At 41.4% G+C, this 24,041-nt stretch overlaps 1 protein-coding gene across 6 annotated transcripts in view; it reads left to right on the top strand.

Moving 5' to 3' along the window:
- LOC140546384 (echinoderm microtubule-associated protein-like 6) overlaps nt 1-24,041 on the top strand; it is an 82,920-nt gene that overhangs the window by 46,669 nt on the left and 12,210 nt on the right. For 2 of the 6 annotated variants that reach the window (XM_072669584.1, XM_072669583.1), the window contains 19 exons: nt 642-844; nt 2,078-2,189; nt 3,277-3,404; nt 4,000-4,141; nt 5,711-5,863; nt 6,504-6,635; nt 6,758-6,846; nt 7,497-7,673; nt 8,774-8,975; nt 9,112-9,238; nt 9,899-9,913; nt 16,836-16,914; nt 17,185-17,314; nt 18,956-19,054; nt 20,145-20,318; nt 20,429-20,637; nt 21,969-22,126; nt 22,212-22,326; nt 22,936-23,124. In XM_072669584.1, coding sequence (XP_072525685.1) covers nt 642-844; nt 2,078-2,189; nt 3,277-3,404; nt 4,000-4,141; nt 5,711-5,863; nt 6,504-6,635; nt 6,758-6,846; nt 7,497-7,673; nt 8,774-8,975; nt 9,112-9,238; nt 9,899-9,913; nt 16,836-16,914; nt 17,185-17,314; nt 18,956-19,054; nt 20,145-20,318; nt 20,429-20,637; nt 21,969-22,126; nt 22,212-22,326; nt 22,936-23,124 — 2,633 coding nt within the window. Of the gene's footprint in view, nt 1-641; nt 845-2,077; nt 2,190-3,276; nt 3,405-3,999; nt 4,142-5,710; nt 5,864-6,503; nt 6,636-6,757; nt 6,847-7,496; nt 7,674-8,773; nt 8,976-9,111; nt 9,239-9,863; nt 9,914-16,835; nt 16,915-17,184; nt 17,315-18,955; nt 19,055-20,144; nt 20,319-20,428; nt 20,638-21,968; nt 22,127-22,211; nt 22,327-22,935; nt 23,125-24,041 lie in introns of those variants that run through there. The other 4 variants (XM_072669585.1, XM_072669586.1, XR_011978328.1 and 1 more) reach the window with 4 other exon arrangements.

Below are 24,041 nucleotides of genomic sequence, written 5' to 3'. Positions count from 1 at the left end.
TAGCACTTAGCAACCACAACATTGGAGATACATATGCCTAGCACTTAGCAATATCATAACAAGCACCTTGGATACCTTAGCAACAGCATATCAACCACCTGGGATACCACACCAACCACCTAGGAACACTATATCAATCAACTACCTAGCAACACCATATCAACCACCTCAGATACCAAATGAACTACTTAGCAACCAAACTTAGCATCTGAGATACAGAGCAACCACTTAGCAACACCACAGCAACTGCCTTGGCTACCTTAGCAACTTCATAGCAACCACCTGGGACACCATAGCAACTGCCAAGCAACACCATAGCTATCACTTAGCAACTATAGCATCTGGCTTACCATAGCACCCACATTCAGCAATACCTTAGCAACACCATAGCTACCACCAGGAATACCATAGCGATCACTTAGCAACGCCATGGCAACTGCCTAGAATACCATAGCAACAGTGTTGCAAGAGCATAGCAACTGCCTGGAAATGGGAATCACTTTAGCTGGAGAACCATTCTACACTTTTCTAGTATTAATCACGCAGAACCGCACTTAACTGCTCTGGGTTATATTTAGGGACTGGACCAGAAGGTGTCTAGAACCTCCGCAGCTTATGCCATGTCACTGTGTTTTCTGAAGGAGGTGGTCTTACATTTAAGCGTGGGGTCTTTGGAAACCTGGGGAAGCCTGAGACCATGATGTCTGTGTGTTATGGGCACACTGATGACCTGGTATTCTCTGGAGCAGCCACTGGAGACATTTACATCTGGAAGGAGCCCATGCTTCTGAAGACCATCAAGGCCCACGATGGACCCGTGTTTGCCATGTTCTCCTTAGATAAGGTAAACTGATGCCTCATGTTGGAGAAAAGAGTTGATCCTGCTTTTGATGTAGTAACTGTCTCTACTGTCTGGTGAAGAAGACTTTCTACTAGATTTTGAAGGAGAATTGCTGTGAGGATTTGATTGCACTCAGCCACAAGAGCAGCATTAGTAAGGTCAGGGTGATCACCATCCCAACCCATGCCATAAGGACCACCACACTATGCCAGCCACCTCAGATACCAAATCAACTACCTAGCAACATCATAGCTAACACTTAGCCACCATAGCATCTGAGATACATAGCAACCACTTAGCAACACCATAGCTACCACCTCGGATACCAAATTAACTACTTAGCTACCACCTCGGATACCATAGCAGCTACATAGCAACACCAAAGCAACAACAGCACCTTGGAAACTTAGCAACACCATATCAATTAACTACCAAGCAACACCACATCTAGCACTTAGCGACCATATCTTCTGAGATACCATAACAACCACTTAGCAACACTATGCCAGCCACCTCAGATACCAAATCAACTACCTAGCAACATCATAGCTAACACTTAGCCACCATAGCATCTGAGATACATAGCAATCACTTAGCAACACCATAGCAACCACCTCGGAGACCAAATACACTATTTAGCAACCTTAGCATTTGTGATACAGAGCAATCACTTAGCAACACCACAGCAACTACGTGGGACACCATAGCAACTACCAAGCAACAACATAGCTAGCACTTAGCGACCATATCATCTGAGATAGCTTAACGCCCCCATTAGCAAGACCATACTAGCCACCTCAGATACCAGATCAACTACCTAGCAACACCAGCACTACTAGCACTTAGCAACCAGAACATCTGAGATACATTAGTAAGGTCAGGGTGATCACCATCCCAACTCATGCCATAAGTACTGCATGGAGCACCATCCATCAGTACAGAGAGCACAGCTCCTCCACAGCTCAATGCTGGGGGGCTTTATACCCCTCCTCTAGCTCACGCCTGGCATTAGGCAGCATGGTGCCAATAGGCTCATGTTTATCTGCTCCAGAGAGTCCTACTCTATTGGCAGTACTTCTCTACAGTACCTACCGAAGCTGACATCTGTGCAATGTAAAGTAGCTGAATGCATTCATTGGAAGGAGTGTCCACAAATATTTGGACATCACGATACCTCCTTAGCTCCCAGTCAGCGTGCTGTACTGCAGTGTTTTTGAGTGGCCGTCTCTTCCCCAGGGCTTTGTGACTGGAGGTAAGGATGGAGTGGTTGAGCTTTGGGACGACGTGTTTGAGAGATGTCTTAAAACCTACGCCATCAAGAGAGCCACACTGTCTCCAGGATCCAAAGGTTGGTTGAAGCGGTTCTACACTCCAGGACCACACAGAATGATGTTTAATATTGTAACTATGGTACACCTTTAGCACTGGGGCTTTCGGTGGCTCAGCGGTCTAATGAGCTAATGGATCTAATGAGCCCAGGGGTTTGCCAGCCATGCTGCTTTGCCATCAGCAGCCGGAGCCTGAGAGAGCACAATTGGCTTCTCTTGGGCCTGGTAGCTGGTGCGGTGGAGCTGGGGACCCTGAGCTTTCCTCAGAGGGTGTCGGAGGAGACGTGTGTTAAGTCCTTACCCTCCTAGTGTTGGGAGCATTGCTAGTACTTGGGTGGGTTAATTGGCAGTACCAAATTGGGAGGCAGACGATATTAAAATGATTAAAAAGTAATAAATATAAATAAATAAATAAAAAGTACTGTTTCTGAGTTGGATTCATCAAAAACAACCCCAGACACACTTATGTGGACTATCTGTGATAGGTCTGGATGTTCACAGCTCATTCAGCTCATTCTCTTGATTGGCTAGAGGCTCTTTTGCAAATTGTAGCCTTCTAAGATATCCGATTAACGAACTGCATACATCGTGCCGCCCGGCTTCATTAGAAATTATGCTCATTTGTAAGGAAAGCTGAAGCTGAAGGCCTGATAGTTCAGGCCAACACCTGGCTCTAGTATTCAGAAGCTCCTGTAGGCGTTTACGGGTTGAAGCAGGGTGTTAGATCTAGTGGTTACCCATGGTGCACGTCATACTAGCATGCCTCATTCATTTGAATGTGTATAGACTAATTATACTTATGCTAATTATTGTTAGCATTGCGGTTTGTGCTTATGCATTAATTCCAGTGTTTACACGCCACCTTTCCTCCGTTTAAGGTGCAGAATTCCCCATCTTGCCATGAAGTGCTTGTGTTGTAATTCAGTGCTGCCCTCTATTGCCCTAATTAGGTAATGCAAGCAAGAAATACTCTTACTTGATAACACTGAGCTTGCAGGACAGAGAAATTGTACAGACTGCAGCTTTCTACCCATCCTGTCCAAACTGACCTGCAGTGATGCATCCTGTGGAATGGAGGGCTAATTATCATGTTTTTCATTTTTTCAGGGCTTCTCCTGGAGGATAACCCCTCTATTCGGGCTATAACTCTGGGCCATGGTCACATCTTGGTGGGGACGAAAAATGGAGAGATCCTGGAAATAGATAAGAGTGGACCGATTACCCTGCTGGTTCAGGTATGTTGAAGGAGGCGATGCTTTTAAGTGCACATGTTGGAAATAAGCAATAAATATATTTTTTAAAAATGGCTGTAAAATTAATACAAATAAACAGAAATTCAACAGTCAGATTGTGTCGTTTTCAGTAAGGTTATTATATTACTGGTTCCACCAGCAGCTCACCTGATTTAACTGAACCCCTTAAACAGCCTATGGAGCCTGTAGGTACTGAGTAATACTCCTTAGTGTGTGATAAGCCATGGAGTGGTAAAGGGTTTATAAAGGACTGGTTAGATAAACTATTTAATATATAAGCCATTGATTGACCTGATTATCCACATATATTTTGGCCAGAACTTCCATATAGGGGGATCTAGGGGGACATCCAATGTCCAGGGGCACCAAAATGTTGCTCAATAATATTGCTATATAATTGTGTCCTAGTGCAGGTCACTAAAACTGCATTAGAATCTGAGATCCAGGAGATTTTAAAGGGTTAAATTGGTTTCCTGTAGAGGATTTGTTCACTGATTTATACTTCATTTGAACATGACCATGAGCATATGACTATATGACTCCTGCATATTGACATTGTGTGTGTGTGTGTGTTTAGGGTCACATGGAAGGGGAGGTTTGGGGTCTTGCCGCTCACCCCCTGCATCCTGTGTGTGCCACTGTGAGTGACGACAAAACCCTGCGCATCTGGGAAACCTCCACCAACCACCGCATGGTGGCCGTCCGCAAACTTAAGAAAGGTATGAGCGGACAAAAACAAGAAAGGCCCGTACTGGGCTCAGTAATCAAGGTTGACCGGGTACCGGCCCCACTCAGGAGACCTGTCTCCGTGAGCGTTACATTTTGAAACAAGGCTTTAACCCTTTAAAAATCAGAATCAGAATCAGAAATACTTTATTGGGAAATTGCAGTTGTTACATTTGCAACAGTTTGAGGAAGAATAAACAGTCTATAAAAAAACAATATATAATAAGATTAAATGAAAAACAAAAAAGAGAAAAAAATAAAACTTGAAATATGTACATATATATAAAAATTATAAGACTATAGTAAAGTGGCATGTTATTATTAATAATATTATTATTACAATAATATTATTGCACATATGAACAGTATAACTTGAGTATTGCACAGCTGAACCATAGTGTCACACACTGAGGGAGGAGTTATAAAGTTTGATGGCCACGGGTAGGAATGACCTCCTGTGGTGCTCTGTGGTGCATTTCGGTGGAATGAGTCTTGCACTGAATTCTGCTCCTGTGTCTCGTCACAGTGTTGTAGAGAGGGTGGGAGCCAGCAGCTTAGACAGCATTCTCCACACTGCCAAACAGCCTGTGTTCCCCCGGTGGGCCAAAAATGTTATTAGAAGCCTTGGAGCTGTGAACTTTCTAAAATTTCTATATATATGTTACACATGCATTATTTAACAAACTCAATTCAGTCAAATTTTATGTATATAGGGTTTTCACAACAAATGTTGTCCCAAAGCAGCTTTACAGAGATCTGGGTCCGAGCCTTTTTTGAGCAGCTAGTGGCAACAGTGGCAAGGAGAAACTCCCTCAGGTCGAGAGGAAGAAACCTTGAGAGAAACAAAGACTCAACAGAGTAACCCGTCCCCCCCAGGTCGACACCGGATCATAATAATAAAAATAACAAAACAGGAATAAAGACAACAATAAAACTAAACTGAATTAAGAAAAAAATGTGAGTGAGATGATTATAAAGTCCTGCGGGTGAACAGTCAGAAGCAGAGTCCTGCAGTGAGGTGAGGATGAGTCAATGCGAGGCCCCAGAGCAGGACAGCGGGCAGGAGGGTAGTGGAGAGCCAGGTCAGGCGGGACCAGGATGGAACATGTGTTCCATGTGTTCAGTGTCGGCGTCACTTGGAAAATACTCAATTATTCATATAATTTACAAAAACTTATATAATAATATAAATTATTATTTTATATATATCATATAAACACATATAAACAACAGTCCATTTTATTGTACATGGCATATTTTCTGTTTTTTATATATATATATATATATATATATATATATATATATATATATATATATATATATATATATGTATAATTTGTTTCCCACTCAGATAATATACAGTATAATAATAAACGATAATTGTGGATGAATTAACAATAAGTGCATTAAAATGTGGAGAAGTGAGTCTCTACTTAGAGGATCACAAAACATGTAATATGCCCAATTGTGTGCTGTTTTGTGTTTGTGTGTATGTGTGTGTGTGTGTGTGTGTGTGTGTGTGTGTGTGTCTGCGTGTATATGTGTGTGTGTGTCTGTATCAGGAGGAAGATGCTGTGCCTTCTCCCCGGATGGGAAAGCCTTAGCTGTGGGCCTGAATGACGGCAGTTTTCTGGTGGTGAATGCGGACACACTAGAGGACATGGTGTCCTTCCACCACAGGAAGGAGCTCATCTCCGACATCAAGTTCTCCCGAGGTGAAGCTCCAGAGCCCTGTTTACAGGCGTGTGTTGTGTGTACTCTCTCCCCATGAGTTAAGTGCTTCTAGACAGCGTGATGCCTGTTTGCTTCTTCAGGATCATTAAAACGGGATTTAGCAGATTATGCAGGACTTTAAGAAATATATCATTTATCAAATTGTTTGTTACCAAATGTTTGTGGACACCCCTTCTAATGAAGGCATTCTACTTTAAGTTGACTCATATGTGCACACACAGCTTGCCTAGTCCCTGTAGAGAGGTACTGTCAATAGAATAGGACTCTCTGGAGCAGATAAACAACATAGATCTATTGGCACCATGCTGCCTAATGCCAGGCGGGGGCTAGAGGAGGGGTATGAAGCCCCCCAGCATTGAGCTGTGGAGCAGTGGAAGAACTGTGTTCTCTGGAATGATGGATGATGGAGCTCCATCCAGCACTTTTGTGATGAGTTGGGGATGAGGATGATCAGGTGCGGTGGTGATCATCATCCAGCATCCTGACAATGAATGAGCAGGTGTCCCAATACTTTTGTCCAATCTGTATATCTCTGATGTGACATGGCTTTTTAAAGAATGAGGTAAAGTGGATGAAGCATGAGTGAGAGATCTTCACTGTTGTGAATTTGTTGTCGTTCAGATGCTGGTAAATATCTTGCTGTGGCCTCTCATGATCACTTTGTGGACATATACAACGTTCTGACCAGTAAGAGAGTGGGAATCTGCAAAGGAGCAACAAGCTACATCACCCACATAGACTGGGACACCCGCGGTGAGCTGTGTCATCCTGTCTCCTACTGTTCCAGCTAATTCTTTTATATAGGTGTCCTATTCAGAGACACGCATCCTGTAGTGTATCTCTATATCCCATAACACCTGTTCTTTTGAATACAGGTAAATTGCTGCAAGTTAACACTGGTGCCAAAGAACACTTATTCTTCGAGGCCCCGAGAGGAAAGAGACAGACTATTCGCATGTCAGAGGTAAAAGAGACGTCTACAGCAGTGCTAAATCAGTTAGTGTCCCGCCAATAGAATAGGACTCTGTGAAGCAGATAAATATGAACCCACTGGCACCATGCCTACTAATGCCGTGGGCTAGAGGGGACATAAAGCCCCCCAGCATTGAGGAGCTGTGGAGCAGTGGAAGAGCTGCTGAGGTCTCTGGAATAATGGATGGTGGAGCTCCATCCAGTACTTTTGGGTTGAGTTGGGGATGATGAGGTGTGGTGATGATCCTCCACCATCCTGACCTCACTAAGCCAGTTAACCCACCCGGTCGTAGCTCCCTCTAGTGACAGCAACGCTGGCGCGTCTCCCCCGAGCGTCGGGTCCCCGTCTCCCCGTCTCCCTGGCTCCCCAGCTCCGTCCACCCACCCCATTTCATGCTCTTTTGGTCCCCAGGCTATAGTGGCGGTGCGCGGTGGAGCCCCGGATAAACTCTTTTTGATTGAATGAGCAGGTGTCCCAATACTTTTGTCCACTTTAGTGTAAGTAAGTTATATATATATGTATATTAGTAACCCCACATGCGGATCCCCTAGTTTTAGGGCTCGAGTAAGGTGATATACAGGAGTATTTATTATAATTGTAATTATTCAGCAGTGATTAATGTGTTTTATCTAATAATCCAGATAGAGAAGATTGATTGGGCCACCTGGACTGCAGTTCTCGGCCCCACATGTGAAGGCATCTGGCCCATTCACAGCGGCATCACCGACATCAATGCTACCTCACTCACCAGCGACAGGAGGCTTCTGGCCACGGGAGATGACTTTGGCTTCCTCAAGCTCTTCAGCTACCCTGTGAAAGTGAGACAGTACACCTTCCTGCACAAAATCAAAAACAGCGAACAGGGTTTTCAGTGTGTCACTCCTCAGTACTTTCATTCTGATAATCTGATCAATTCTTTATATAATTCATTTTATTTTAGTTTATTATACAGCTTTATTTCTTAATTTTGCATCTCTATGTGTTCGGCAGTCGTTTTATTCCAGGCATTTTATCAAACAGAGCTGAGTGAGCTGAATTTACAGTGACTATGAACGGCATAAAGTCCCAACAGCAATGCGAAAGACTAGTGGAGAGCCGGCCGAGACATGAGGGCTGTGATTGGTCAGTCGAGGTTATTATTTCACCATAGTGATTCTGAATGTTCAGATATTAGTACTGTGATTAAATCTGAATAATAACCTCTTTTATTATCATCATTTCTCTGCATTATTTGAGCAGCTGTTTTTGAGCAGTTGTCATTTCTGCAAATAAATAAATTCTCTAAATAGTAAATATTTTTATTTGGAGTTTAGGGGAAATGCTGTCCATGGTTTGAAATAGAGCGCAAATGTTCATTTCCCTTAAACACACTGCCTATAAACATTAAAACCAGAGAAACTGATCATGTTGAAAGGTAGGGTGCTCTCTACATTTTTTTCCAGAGCTGTATATGTATAAAAAAGTTGTCAATAATTTGAGAGAATAGCAATTTTCAAATTTTTATTGTTATTTATTTATTTATTGATGTAGATTTTTCATTCTGAAGAAACATCTTTAATAACATATTTAATTATTTAATTTAAAAAGAAAGACCATTCATTTTTGTTTATTAATTATTAGTCATTATATTTAGTCATTTTATTTAATTAATTCATATTTTCAAAAATTTAAATATATTTATTTCTATTATTTCTGTTGATCAGTTGTGTAATATGCATTTTGTTCTAAAGACTTTTTAATGTTTTTTGGTTATTAATCATTATTATTATTGTTGTTGTTGTTGTTGTTGTTATTTCTATTTTTATTATTGTTATTATTAAGCTGTAATGCAATATTTGGGTATTTTCAGAATCTGTAAACATGGTGTGTTGTAGGTTAGCTGCATTAGTCAGTTTCATGTCCACTCCTCTCTGTTCAGGGTCAGTATGCCCGATTTAAGCGGTACGTGGGCCACAGTGCTCACGTGACCAACGTGCGCTGGGCACAGGACGACGTGACCCTGCTAACAGTGGGCGGAGCAGACACCGCTCTGATGATATGGACTCTGGACTCCTCAGTCGCTCAAGACAGTCGTCCCGTGGACAGTGAGGAGTCTGAGGAGGACACTGAGGAGGATGGAGGCAACTGGACTTTCTGTCTAGACACTCTTTCATTTTCACTAATTCACTAATTTACCCAAACCGATCAACAGCAGCTCTGATCAATATAGCATGTGTGTGTGTATACCTGTGTGTCTGTGTGTGTGTGTGTATTCAGGCTATGACAGTGATGTCGCTCGGGAGAAGGTCATTGATTACACCACTAAGATCTGCGCGGTGAGCATTCGTGAAATGGCCGGCACTAAACCTCACCAACAGCAAAAGGAGGCATCTGCTGAGGAGAGGTACACACCTACACCGATTCCTCCATCCATTCATACACCCGTTATACACCCTCCTCCTCCCTCTGGCCTGTTTTTTGCCACTGCATGTGTAGAAAAGTGGCAAGATATGGAATCACAGATTCTTTACTAGTGTTTGTTTCAATGTTCAGGGGGGTTTAGAAATGGACAGACAGATGGGCAGATGGGTAGACAGAGGTATGGAGGGATAGGCATGAATAGGCAGATATTAGAATATTAGAACATTGATAGCTGCGAAGAGAGGTGGAGTGGGTGGAGAGGTGGGTGGACATTATTATTATTATATTATATTTTTATATTATTATTATTATTATTATTATTATCATTAGCTGCCTTCTGGACTTTCTAATATCTGTTTATATGGTAGAATCCATGAGTGATGCTGATTGACCCACATGCCCATTGATATCCCTAAGTCCAGGCCTTGTTTTATGGCCTATGGGTTCTTCAAGACTTCCTGCAAAACCCTGATAATTCATGACCCTTCAGAGGCTTCTAGTGATGTGCAAGTGTTGATCCTGCTGTGGTGTGGCTGTGGTGTGGCTGTGGTGTGGCTGTGGTGTGGCTGTGGTTGTGCTCCTCAATCAAAGTTATTCAAACATTGCAGATGCTCTCTGTGTTTCACTTTGCATTCCTCTGGAGGCAGGGCATTGTCAAGTAAGTATCTTTTGAAATGCTCCATTGAATCTGAATGGTGATGATCATTGGTTTACTGTAAACTGCTGTAAAATGACTGTAACTCCTTTAAACAGATAAAACTTCTGGAACTTGCTATATCAGTAATGGTTTCAGAGGGACGATCCAATCACTACAATGCATTTCACTCCAAAACACACACACACACACACAAACGCCTTCAGATATACTAACTGGACAGCTGGACAATACCTGGCTGAGAACGTCCTTCTCAAATTCAGTGATCATGTTGGGCTTGTTTGCCATTTTTGATGTATTTCCATTATGCCTCTCTAGTGGTTCCTCCCTTTGAATCTATATATATATATATATATATATATATATATATATATATATATATATATATATCTCTATCTATCTATCTATATATATATATTTAGACCAATAGGCCAAAACCGTCAGCCATCCCAATCTCACGTTCATACAAAGGGCTCAGAGGTTTATCGAAGTAGGCTAAGGAAATGCTAACTCTTCATAATATTGTACGAACGTTGACATACACCAATAAGCCATAACATTACAACCACTGGCAGGTGAAGTGGTCTGGTCTGGTTCCAGTGGCTCATGCCAAGTGGTAAAAATATTGAACTTGGAACTTGCTATATTAGTAATGGTTTCGGAGGGACAATCCATTCACTTCAATGCATTTCACTCCAAAACACACACACACGCACACACACACACACAAACGCCTTCAGATATGCTAACTGAGCTGGACAATGCTTGGCTAAGAACGTCCTTCTCAAATTCAGTGATCATGTTGGGCTTGTTTGCCATTTTTGACGTATTTCCATTATGCCTCTCTTGTGGTTCCTCCCTTTGGGAAAAAAAAAATATATATATATATATAACTTTTTAGACCAATGTAAGGCTAAAATCAGCCATCCCGACCTCATGTTCATACAAAGGGCTCAGAGGTTTATCGATGTAGGCTGCGGAAATGCAAACATAATATTGTACGAACGTTGACATGCACCAATAAGCCATAACATTAAAACCACTGGCAGGTGAAGTGTACAGCATTGATGTTCTGGTAAAAAAAATTAGGCAGCAGGTGAACAGTCAGCTCTTGAAGGTGATGGAGGTGTTGAAGCAGGATAAAAGGGCAAGCGTAAGAATCTGAGCCACTTTGACAAGAGCCAAACTGTGATGTTCTAGACGACTGGGTCAGAACATCTCCAGAACATCTTAAGACATTAGGTCTTGGTGGTATGCAATGGCCAGTCATGGCCGCCCAAGGCTCATTGATGCTCATGGAGGTCCCACCTCACTTACAATGTACAGGAGGTGCTGGTAGCATAGGTCTCGGTGCCAGACACCACAGGATGAGATGTTGTGGGGTAGCAATGTTAGGCACCTAGGCAGAAAGGTAGTAGCCTTCACCCTTCCAATGCTGGTAGCGTCCTTTGTGTGAGTGGTGAGTCCAAGTTAGTGGATGAATATTGGAAAGGTGCATGTTGAGCTGATTGCAGTTCTCACAAACTCGAACATGGAAATGCTGTTAGTCTGTGTTAAAGCCTTTTCAAAGCTGAAACCTTTTGCATGGACCTTCAGTTTTTCTCTCCCATCATCCATTGCACACGTGCCTTTGCTGTCTCCGACGTGTCCCGTCTTGTCAAGATGTCCTCTGATGCAGTCTCTTTCCCTGTCTCTCCATGGCTCACCTTTCCAATAGTGCACATTTCCCCCAGGGACTTCAGGGTATGACGCCTTTTTGATCCAAGCACAAGCCAGTGCGCCCTTCCTCATTCCACCCTCGCTCCCTCTCCGAGCCGTTATCTCTCCAGCATGCTGAGAAACGACAGAACGAAAGAGCATGGTTTGCTACACCCAACGAACGAACAAATGACTGGATGTAATGCTTCCTAGAGAGCCCTCTAGGTCAGGGGTTCCCAAATTAGGACTCAAAACACTCTACAGCTCCACTGGAGGTCCATCACGGAGCTAAACACTGATACCCATACCCATCAGTACTGATATACCATCTCTGAAATAGGTTAGAACTGCTAGAATACAGCTGAGAAGAAGAGATTCGGAAGTGGAACGGTAGGTGTGTTGACAGAGGTGGCCTGTGACTTTTCCAGTCAAGCCTTTGTTCGGGCCAAACAAGCAGGCCGAGACCCCCTGGCAAGGTAGGTCTCGGCCCGCTTCCTGAAGACCTCCAACCAGACCAAACGCCAACCAAAAACGTCCACTGCAGAGTTGAATTCTCATAAATGTTGTTTAAATATCCCTGGATAAAAAAAGAAAACATTAGGTGGTAGTAACCTCAGGCTCCTGTAGGTGGCGCTGCACAAGAATGATGGAGCAAAAATACCTGAGGGGTGCGCGAGTGAGTGGTTCCATAGATTTCGCAAAGCAGATGTTAATGATTGGCTGAAAGGAGTGACTGTCAGTATTGGGGCGTGGCCAAAGACCACAGTGTGAAGGACGTAGCTGAATCTGCAGGTGTATGGAAGCTTACGGTCATACGGGTCTACCAGCAGTGGCAGAAATCCCTACAGCCTACAGGACAGTCTCCTCATTCTTGAGCAGAAGTGAGCGTGGAGGCCTCTTATGTGCCTCTATGCTCTATATGTGGATGGTCTGCAGTTCCCTATGGAGTGATCTTTCAGAAGTTGGTGGTGAAGAACCTGGGCTGACCTCTAGAAGCAGTTCTTAATTTACAAGCCGGCGGCCCCTGTCCATCAGTTTCGTCTTTCGGCCACAATTCTGAAGAGACTTTCCTATAGACTGTAATGGTTTCTGCCACTGCTGGTAGACCCGTATGACCGTAAGCTTCCATACATCTGCAGATTCAGCTCCTTCCTTCACACCATGGTCTTTGGCCACGCCCAAATGCTGACAGCCACTCCTTTCAGCCAATTGTGAATTGTATCTGCTTTGTGACCCATTTTCCACACATCCAACGAGACCCTCACTGCACTCTAACAATGCACCTCTTCTCAATCTATGAGTCCCGTCACTGACACCCCGCAGGTATTTATAGCCCGATCATCCTCGTGCAGCGCCATCTGCTGGAGCCTGAACTTACTACCACCTTAAACACTCTTTGCCATTACAAGATTATTGTGAACATACTACGCCGGTGGGCCTCTGGCTTTATATATTGTGAACGATTTGGGTAACCCCTGCTCTCGACTGCTTGTGCATGAGGCATTTGACCGCAAGAATGGCCCCTCGACTTTGACTAGATCGGTTCATCCCACTAAATTTCTCCCTTGGCTTTGTCTGCTGCGCTGAAGAGGATCCAGGTACAGTCCGATTTTCTTATTTGCTGTGACTCTGCCTCTGGCTTCTAGTGTTTCCTTTATACCTCTGTGCTGATCTGGACACAGACTGACCAGATGGCCCGCAGAGCTCATTTGCCCCCATCCACCACTTTCCCATCTATGATGTCTGTTCACTTCATGGCATTTCTTTCCATTTCGATTGATCCAGACTTTTGCATCTCCTCTTCTCCTCAATTCTCAATTTTGGAATTGTGAGTCAGCGCTCCAGGCCCAGATATCCTCCTATAGCAGTGGTCCCTCACCCTGGTCCTGGAGGATCAGGACCCCTGGAGAATCCCTGGTCATGTTTCAAATAAACTGATGTACCATCTGAAGTGGTTAAAGCCAAAACTCTCATTTGCACAATTGTATCCCACCCCTCTTTAGCTAAATTCCCAAAGGCAAAGTATTTTTGCCTATTGTGGGTTTGTGATGTTGCCCAGTTGTGTGTTCTCCGTGTTTCTGTGTTTTAAAGTGTGATTAAATAAACAGCATCATTCATCTTTCAAACTGTGAAACTTCTGTTAGATATTTTTAAGATTAATACACCATCATAACGGGGTATGGATGATCCATTGTAGATGCAGAGTAGATGCTCACATTCTACTAACCCTAACCCTACACCTAACCTTAACCTTAGCTTTAACCCTAATCCTAACCCTAAGAAGGTAAGGTTAAGATTAAGGTTAGGGCTAAGGTTAAGATTAGAGTTAGGGCTAAGGTTAAAATTAAGGTGAGGGTTAAGATTAGGGTTAAGGTTAGGGTGAGGGTGAGGGTTAAGATTAAGGTTAGGGTTAGGGTTAAGATTAAGGTTAGGGTTAAGGTTAAGGATAGGGTTAAGGTTAAAGTTAAGGTTAGAATTAGGGTTAAGGTTAGGATTAGGGTTAGAACTAGGATTAGGGTTAAGGTTAGGAATAGGTTTAGGGTTACGGTTAGGATTAGGGTTAAGGTTAGGAATAGGATTAGGGTTAAGGTTAGGGTTAGAATTAGGATTAGGGTTAAAGTTAGGAATAGAATTAGGGTTAAGGTTAGGATTAAGATTAGGGTTAAGGTTAGGATCAGGGTTAAAGTTAGGAATAGGATTAGGGTTAAGGTTAGGATTAGGATTAGGGTTAAGGTTAGGGTTAAGATTAGGGTTAAGGTTAGGATTAGGGTTAAAGTTAGGAATAGGGTTAGGGTTAGGGTTAGGTTAGGGTTAGGGTTAGGGTTAATTAGGGTTAAGGTTAGGATTAGGGTTAAAGTTAGGAATAGGATTAGGGTTAAGGTTAGGAATAGGATTAGGGTTACATTCAATTTCAGTCATTCAAAGGGTTCAGTTGTATTTAATACAGATTCAGGTGAATGTTAGTTGAATGTCAGATGGAAATCTACAATGAACCATCCGAGTAAAGTGCCCCACTGAAATTATTATGCCTATGGGTCTATTTGGCAAGTCCAAGACCCCCTAAGCAGGTGCGTTTGGGTCTGCACCCAGATGACCTTTAATGGACCCAGTTGTTAACCATTGTTAACCATTAAACAGGCTGTTTTTGTCACTTTTTCTTTAAATCTAATTCATTTATATGTGAGCAAACTCTCTTCTTATTGGCTACCTTCTATTGTGCTAATTTCACAAAGCAGTCCAGGCTGAAACACTCCTTATAACTATGGGCGGGGCTGAAATGCTGTAGCCAAAATAGGCCGAAATAAAAGTGTTGGCTTTTGTGACAAAATTAAAAATGTAAAAAATTTTTGCAGTTTGTTTTTCATATGTGGGCTGTTTGGACTGAGAAGTGAACTGTGTGCTTTAAAACCATAACAATGTTTATATATAATATTAAACTATTATTTAAACCTGATTTAGCAAACAAATCTCCTGCCTAGAGATCAATAAAAAGACCCCTGGAGGGATGTTTTGGAAAGTCAACTGTGTTAAATGGAACTATGCGGAAGTCAGGAGACACTTTTACCCAGAACCTGCATCTTCAGTCCATCTTCAGTGATTTTCTATATCATTACTGTTGTGTCGTCAAAACCCCAACAGTTACAGGACAATTAGAATAACTTCTTAACTGTCCAGCACATTCATTTCAAGTCATTTTGGACCATATTGGACCTGTTCGTCATGAAAAGATCTCACAGTGCAAAAGACAGCTGATGTTTTCAAACGCTGTGAAGCTTTAAAATGACAGCAATGATATACACTGATAATCCTGTGTTTCCAGTCTGTTTCATCCATATTCACTGTGTGAGCTTTTTATCCAGCAAGTCTCACTGATGTTTGGATGCTGGTCTGCTGTGTTTCACTTTGTAGGACTGAGAACTGCCCTTTACAATGTGTTTGTATAAAGATACAAAGGTTAGGGTGGGGGTTTAGATTAGGGTTAAGATTAAGATTAGGATTAGGGTTAGTGTTAAGGTTAAGGTTAGGATTAGGGTTAGGGTTAAGGTTAGAATTAGGATGAGGGTTAAGGTTAGGGTTAGGTTTGGGGTGAGGGTTAAGTTTAGGGTTAATGTTAGGGTTAGGGTTAAGTTTATGGTTAGTGTTAAGGTTAAGGTTAGGATTAGGGTTAAGGTTAGGGTTAGGATTGGGGTGAGGGTTAAGATTAGGGTTAAGGTTAGGATTAAGGTTACAGTTCGGATTAGGGTTAAGGTTAGAATTAGGATTAGGGTTAAGGTTAGAATTAGGGTTAAGGTTAGAATTAGGGTTAAGGTTAGGATTAGGATTAGGGTTAAGGTTAGGGTTAAGATTGGGGTGAGGGTTAAGATTAGGGTTAATGTTAGGGTTAGGGTTAAGTTTATGGTTAGTGTTAAGGTTAAGGTTAGGATTAGGATTAGGGTTAAGGTTAGAATTAGGATTAGGGTTAAGGTTAGGGTTAGGATTGGGGTGAGGGTTAAGATTAGGGTTAAGGTTAGAATTAGGATTAGGGTTAAGGTTAGAATTAGGGTTAGGGTTAAGGTTAGAATTAGGGTTAAGGTTAAGGTTAGGATTAAGGTTACAATTAGGATTAAGGTTAGGTTTAGGATTAGGATTAAGGTTAGAATTAGGGTTAAGGTTAGAATTAGGGTTAAGGTTTGGATTAGGGTTAAGGTTTGGATTAGGGTTAAGGTTACAATTAGGATTAGGATTAAGGTTAGAGTTAGGATTAGGGTTAAGGTTAGAATTAGGGTTAAGGTTAGGGAGGTACAAACACAGTACAAGGTAGTTATTTGCCTCAATTTAAATATTAAAGGTGCACTGATATGGGAATTATGGCCGGATATTCAGTGTTCAGGGCTATACAGACAGACATTGGGACTAAATCCTTTTAGAAAAGCATTACAAATATACCTTTATTTCTGTAGGGTTGCAAATGCATATTTCAGTGCACTAGATTTAAAATTTCAGTCAAACCTAAATATATAAATACATAAAAAAGCCACCTGTCTGTATTTGTAAGCAATTATCTGCCGATACGGATATCATTCCAACATCATCGCACATCCCTATAAACAGTGTATTCATTAGGAAAACCTCTACAACTGTGATAATCAGATTCTGCAGCTAAATCTAAAGTTAAATAAATTAATCTGTCTAAAGTGACTCACAAAGCCGGGTCGGGTACCCACACTAACCTGTTTTACACCCGCAGGCCTCCGGTAAGCCGGGCTGTACCTCTCCCAGAGAAGCTGCAGAAAAACAACATCTCCAAGAAAAAGAAGTTGGTGGAGGTAAAGAAATAATGCATATTCATAAAAAACAGGTTTCAGTATGATAGGTGATAGTAAAGGAGCGTGCTGCCCGATAAATGCTAACATTATTAGGTGCACACTAGCACAATCTCATTTGCATAATACTATATTATCAGTAAAAAAAAAATATCATGGGTAAAATGATCATTTGGGTAGAGAATAAATACCTCAACCATAACTTTGCTAAAATAAGTGCATTTTTAATTTAATCTGATGCATTTTAAAGAGGTTCGTTTCTCTGTGTTTCAGGATCTGGTATTAGATCATGTGTTTGGATTCAGGGGCTTTGATTGTCGGAACAACCTTCACTACCTCAACGATGGCACTGACATCATTTTTCACACTGCGGCCACAGCCTCGGTTCATAGCCTTACCCTGGGTATGTGTTTACCTTAAATACCTGAATCTGAGAACGAGCGAACAGTCCAAAAGTCCAAGACCAACACCAGGGGCTTAAGTGCTAATAAACTGCTATTATTTAACCCCACTGCTTTTACTACTAATGAGGTACATTCACATTTACTAATAATATATATAGGCCATACAATAGTATTTTAAGGCCACAAATAAAGTTTCTAGTGGCCACAAAATAATATATTTAGGCCATAAAATAATATATTGAGATCATAAAATAATGTAATAAGGCCACAAATAAAGTTTCTAGTGGCCACAAAATAATATATTTAGGCCATAAAATAATGTATGTAGACCAACACCAGGGGCTCAAGTGCTAATAAACTACTAATGAGATACAGTTATATTTACTAATAATATATGTAGGCCATAAAATAGTATTTTAAGGCCACAAATAAAGGTTCTAGTGGCCACAAAATAATATATTTAAGCCATAAAATAATATATTAAGATCATAAAATAATGTAATAAGGCCACAAATAAAGTTTCTAGTGGCCACGAAATAATATATTCAGGCCATAAAATAATGTATGTAGACCAACATCAGAGGCTTAAGTGCTAATAAACTACTATTACTTAAACCACTGCTTTTACTACTAATGAGGTACATTTACAGTCACGGCATTTAGCTGACACTCTAATCCAGAGCGAATTACAGAAATAGACCAATGTAGTGTTAGGAGTCTTGCCCAAGGACTCAGGGTGTGGTAGCTCAGTGGCAGGTAGTGGTGTTATCTGTTGCACCACACCAACCACACAGGTACGGTCGGCCATCTTGGATTTCGAACTCTGGGTGGGTGAGGCTCTCCTGACTTAGTGGGAAATCCAACTGGGGGGGGGGGGGGGGGGGGTTCCAGGTGAGATTTCCTACTTGGAACTTTACTGGAAAATGAATAGCCGTGCTTTTTCCAGGTGGGTAGATGGTGCTGTCTCCGCCCATCACTCTTAAAGTGGTGTTGGTCGGAGCTCGGAGGAGATGTGTGTTATGGTGTATTAAGGCCTTACCCTTCTAGCATCAGGAGCATTGCTAGTGCTGGGGATTGCATTGCTACATATATAATATTTATATTTACAGTTTGAATAGCCTAGAATTCAAAGAGACCTCTAAGATCCTACTAAACACAAGTCAGTCTGGACACCATAATACTCTACTCTTCACCCAAGTCCTCTCAGAAGAGGAGGGTCTTCAGTCTGGGTTTGAGGTCAGCGAGTGTTGGACTCTGCTGTTCGGACACCCAGGGGAAGCTCGTTCCACCACTTCGGTGCAGGACAGTAAAAAGTCTGGACGCTCGTCTTCCGTGGATCTTAAAGGATGGCGGGTCGAGCCGAGCCGTACTTGAAGCTGGAAGGGCTCTTGGTGCAGATCGGCTTTTGACCATCGCCATCAAGTACGGAGGAGCTGGCTGGTCCAGTCTTGGCTTTGTAGGCCAGCGTCAAAACACTGATTATCTTAAATATCAATGGGTTTAAATATTAATGAGGGCCAGTCATTTTAGTATGAAAGGTAATGGAGTTTTTTACTGACCAATAAACAGAAGTTCATTAAGTCTAATGAGACTTTTAACTCTTTCACAGCCTGATCAGAGTGTGTGCTGTCTCCCGTCAGGTACTCAGAGTTTCTACCTGGAGCACACAGACGACATTCTCTGTCTTACAGTCAATCAGCATCCTAAATACAAAAATGTCATTGCCACGGGACAGATTGGTAAGTGTTGGGTTCTACATGTTGTACGATACTGTGTACTGTCTGCGGTTGTTTCTACATTTATATTTACACTAAAGGGGCTAGCAGGCGAGAGAAGTTCTCTCTCACTTAGAAAGTAACCTTAAAATAGTATTGTGAGGCCAAAGATTACGTTTCTAGTGGCCACAAAATAATATATGTAGGCCACAAAATAATATTTTGAGATCATAAAATAATATAATGAGGCCACAAAATAATAAAACGAGAAGTGCTTCTCTGTTCACTCTGAAAATACCCATAAAATAATATTTTAAGACCACAAATAAAGTTTCTAGTGGCCACAAAATAATATATTTAGGCCATAAAATAATATATTGAGATCATAAAACAATTTAATAAGGCCACAAGTAAAGTTTCTAGTGGCCACAAAATAATACAACGAGAAGTGCTTCTCTGTTCACTCAGAAAATACCCCAAAAATATTATTTTGAGGCCACAAATAATGTTTCTAGTGGCCACAAAATAATATATGTAGGCCATAAAATAATATATTGAGATAATAAAATAATGTAATAAGGCCACAAATAAAGTTTGTAGTGGCCACAAAATAGTATATTCAGGCCATAAAATAGTGTATGTAGGCCATAAAATAATATATTGAGATAATAAAATAATGTAATAAGGCCACAAATAAAGATTCTAGTGGCCACAAAATAATATATTCAGGCCATAAAATAATGTATGTAGGCCATAAAATAATATTTTGAGACCATAGAATAAGTTTCTAGTGACCACAAAATAATATATTGAGGCCATAAAATAATCTAATAAGACAAAAACATAACAATGCCCAAATGAAGTTTCTAGTGGCCACAAATTAATAATAAATAAAATAATAAATAAAATAGTATATTTAGGCCATATTAAAATATAATGTTTTCACTGCTTTAACGCACGTAATTCAACTCATAAGACTATGCTGTGCTGTCTTGTACAGGAAAGACTACACTGGGAAAGAGGACCCCTTATGTATGAATGTTCAGCCCTTCCTAACAGCTCATTTTACATGTGTGTTTGTGACTGTGACATTGTTTCTGTGCCCCTTATTCAGGAACCACTCCATCCATCCACGTTTGGGATGCCATGAGTAAACAAACGCTGTCCATACTGCGCTGCTGTCATGCTAAAGGGGTCGGCTATGTGAACTTCAGTGCCACGGGAAAGCTGCTGGTGTCTGTGGGCATTGAGCCAGAGCACACTATCACTGTGTGGCGCTGGCAGGACGGTACGTCACGTCGATGTTCTGCATGTTCTGTAACAGCTGCTGTGTAAACTGTGCATTTGTGGACAGGCCACTAACTCCCTGTACTCCTCTCCGCTCTGTGGACACTCTAGGGACCAAAGTAACCAGTAAGGGCGGTCACCCCGACAGGATCTTCGTGGTGGAGTTCCGGCCTGACTCCGATTCGCAGTTTGTGTCTGTGGGGATCAAACACGTCAAGTTCTGGACGCTGGCCGGGGGCTCCCTCATGTATAAGAAGGGGGTGGTGGGCTCAGTGGAGGACACCAGGATGCAGACCATGCTGTCTGTAGCCTTTGGTGCTGTAAGTGTATCTCTGCATCTGAGATGCTGCACTGAGAAAATCATGGGGGCTGATCCTCGTTTTTTATCTTAGTTCACAGTTGTTTAAATATTTTGAGGCCACAAATTAAGTTTCTAGTGCCCACAAAATAATATAATTAGGCCATAAAATACTATAATGAGGCCTCACAGTAATATAACAAGGCCCAAATTAAGTTTCTTGTGGTCACAAATGAATGCATTGAGGTCATAAAATAGTATATTTAGGCCATATAAAAATATAATGATAAAGGTTTTTAGTGGCCACAAAATAATATATGTAGGCCATAATAGTATTGGCGCCACACATTAAGTTTCTAGTTGCCACAAAATATATTTAGGGCATAAAATAAATTTAGGCCACAAAATAATAAATTGAAGCCACAAATTAAGTTTCTAGTGGCCACAAAATAATATAATTAGGCCATAAAATAAATAGAGGCCACAAAATAATAAATTGAGGCCACAAATTAAGTTTCTAGTGGCCACAACATAATCTATTAAGGCCATTCAAATACATTTAGGCCATAAAATAATAAATTGAGGCCACAAATTAAGTTTCTAGTGGCCACAAAATAATATAATTAGGCCATAAAATAAATAGAGGCCACAAAATAATAAATTGAGGCCACAAATTAAGTTTCTAGTGGCCACAACATAATCTATTAAGGCCATTCAAATACATTTAGGCCATAAAATAATAAATTGAGGCCACAAATTAAGTTTCTAGTGGCCACAAAATAATATATGTAGGCCACAAGTTAAGTTTCTAGTGGCCATAAAATAATAAATTGAGGCCACAAATTAATATAATGAGGCCACAAATAAAGTTTCTAGTGGCCTAAGAAATAATATATTTAGGCCATAAAATAATGTATTGGGGCCAAAAAATAATATAATGAGGCCACACAATAATATAACAAGGCCCAAATTAAGTTTCTAGTGGCCACAAATTAATGCATTGAGACCATAAAATAGTATATTTAGGCCATATAAAAATATAATGAGGTCAGGAGATAATATGTTGAGGCCACAGATTAAGTTTCTGTTAGCCACAACATAATAATACAGTGATGTCACATAATAATTATCTTATATTAAGATAACTATATTATCTTGTGGCCACTAGAAACTTGTCCTCAATATATTATTCTTATGTCTTCTGATTATGCCTCAGTAAAAACAACCTCCTTGATGAAATTACTAGGGTAATATCCCTGTGCTTTGAGCAGACCTGGTCCTGTAGTATTGCGGTTCTGTATTGGCTGGTTATTGTTTGATATGTAAATCAGTGTCTCGGCTCTTTCCTCTCAGAATAACCTGACTTTTACTGGGGCCATCAATGGAGACGTGTACGTGTGGAGGGATCACTTCTTGCTGAGGGTGGTGGCCAAAGCTCACACTGGACCCGTCTTCACTATGTATACCACGCTGAGAGACGGCCTCATCGTCACGGGAGGGAAAGAACGACCGTGAGAAGCATAATCGTGTCCTGTATAACTGTGTGTTTGTGTGTGGTGTCTTTCTGAATGATGCCGATGTGTGTGGGTGTGTTAGGACTAAGGAGGGTGGTGCTGTGAAGCTGTGGGACCAGGAGATGAAGCGATGCCGTGCCTTCCAGCTGGAGACAGGCCAGGTGGTGGACTGTGTGAGGTCTGTGTGTCGAGGAAAGGTGATTTGCCAGTTTATTAGGGATGCTTGCTTTGTTTTTAGTAGACTGTTCTGATTTACCTAGCTACACTATATGGACAAAAGTATTGGGACACCTGTTGATTCATTAGTTCTTCTAAAATCAAAGGGATTTATCCTGCTTTTATTGGAGTAACTGTCTCTACTGTCCAGAGAAGAAGGCTTTCTATTAGACTTTTGAGGAGCATTGCTGTAAGGACTTGATTGCATTCAGAAACAAGAACATTAGTGAGGTCAGGATATGTTGGATGATCACCACCCCACCTCATCATCCCCAACTACACCATCATTCCAGAGAACACAGTTCTTCCACTGCTCCACAGCTCAATGCTGGGGGCTTTATATGCCCCTCTACTAGCCCACGCCTGGCATTCGGCATGATGCCAATAGGTGTTTATGCCATCCAGAGAGTCTTATGCAACTTAAAGTGGCTAAATCCATTCATTAGAAGGGGTGTCCACAAACATTTGGACATGTAGTGTATGTCTGGCTATGTGTTCATTTTCCTCTTTTGTATAATGACTTTCTGAATGATGCCAGTGTCCATATAGACCTCTGTATATAGACCGCCGTAAATCTCCCATGGGTTCAGGGGAAAATCCTGGTGGGAACAAAGGATGGAGAGATCATTGAAGTCGGGGAGAAGAACGCTGCCTCTAACATCCTAATAAATAGCCACATGCAGGGGGAGATCTGGGGACTGGCTGCACATCCTGCCAAAGACGTCTTCATCACTGCCAGCGATGATGGAACCATCCGGATTTGGGATCTGATTGATAAAGTTAGTAGTAGCTACGGCAGCACAGTGTATCATTTGCCAGTTGTTAGCATGTGACGTATTGTAGGCCTTTGCAATACCAACGTTGAGAGTAGGTATTGTGGATTATTCAAATGAGCCTCTAACCAGTCACTACATTTGCTGTTCCTGTGGGTTTCGGGAGGCAGGTCTATCTTTAACCATGATAAATCCATTAATCTAATAAGCATTATTGGATTCATAGATTGGGGAGAGGTGGTAGAGTGCAGTGAGGGTCTCGTTGGATGTGTGGGAAATGGGTCACAATGTTGACGATTGGCTAAAAAGAGTGATTGTATTTGAGCCATGGTGTGATGGAAGGAGCTGAATCTGCAGGTGTATGGAAGCATATGGTCATACTGGTCTACCAGCAGTGGCATAAATCCCAGTCTACAGGAAGTTCTCCTCAGAATTGTGGCTGAAAGATGAAACTTCCAGGCAAGACTTGCTTCTAGACGTCAATGCAGGTCCTTTATAAGCAATTTCTGATTCTTGGGTTGGTACCATCTTTAACTGGTACCAATTATTTGGCAATTTTAAGAGCCTGGCTTGGCTTCTCTCAGCTCTTTGGTTTTATATCTAATGAAAATGCCTCATTCTGATGGTATGGAGCTATTACTGTTATTACTATTACTGTTTATGGAATCAGTTGTGACATTTTTTAAAGATGTAACTGGAAAAAACTGGAAAAGCACTGAGTTTAAGTATAGGCTACTTGGTAATGAGCCAAATTAGTCATATATGGACCAGTTATAAAGGATGGGAAGTCAAATGGGGGTGTTTTGAGAGGAGAAAGCTAATGACAGTTTATTTGTGATTATATTTGATTGATATACGTAGACACACCATGAAATCTAGGTTACACAGCCGCAGTGATTGTTTCATAAAAGACGCTGTTATGT

The sequence above is a fragment of the Salminus brasiliensis genome, chromosome 24, assembly GCF_030463535.1.
Source record: "Salminus brasiliensis chromosome 24, fSalBra1.hap2, whole genome shotgun sequence".
NCBI lineage: Eukaryota > Metazoa > Chordata > Actinopteri > Characiformes > Bryconidae > Salminus > Salminus brasiliensis.
The sequence above is the reverse complement of the archived record's forward strand: the minus strand, read 5'-3'. Positions and strand labels throughout refer to the sequence as shown.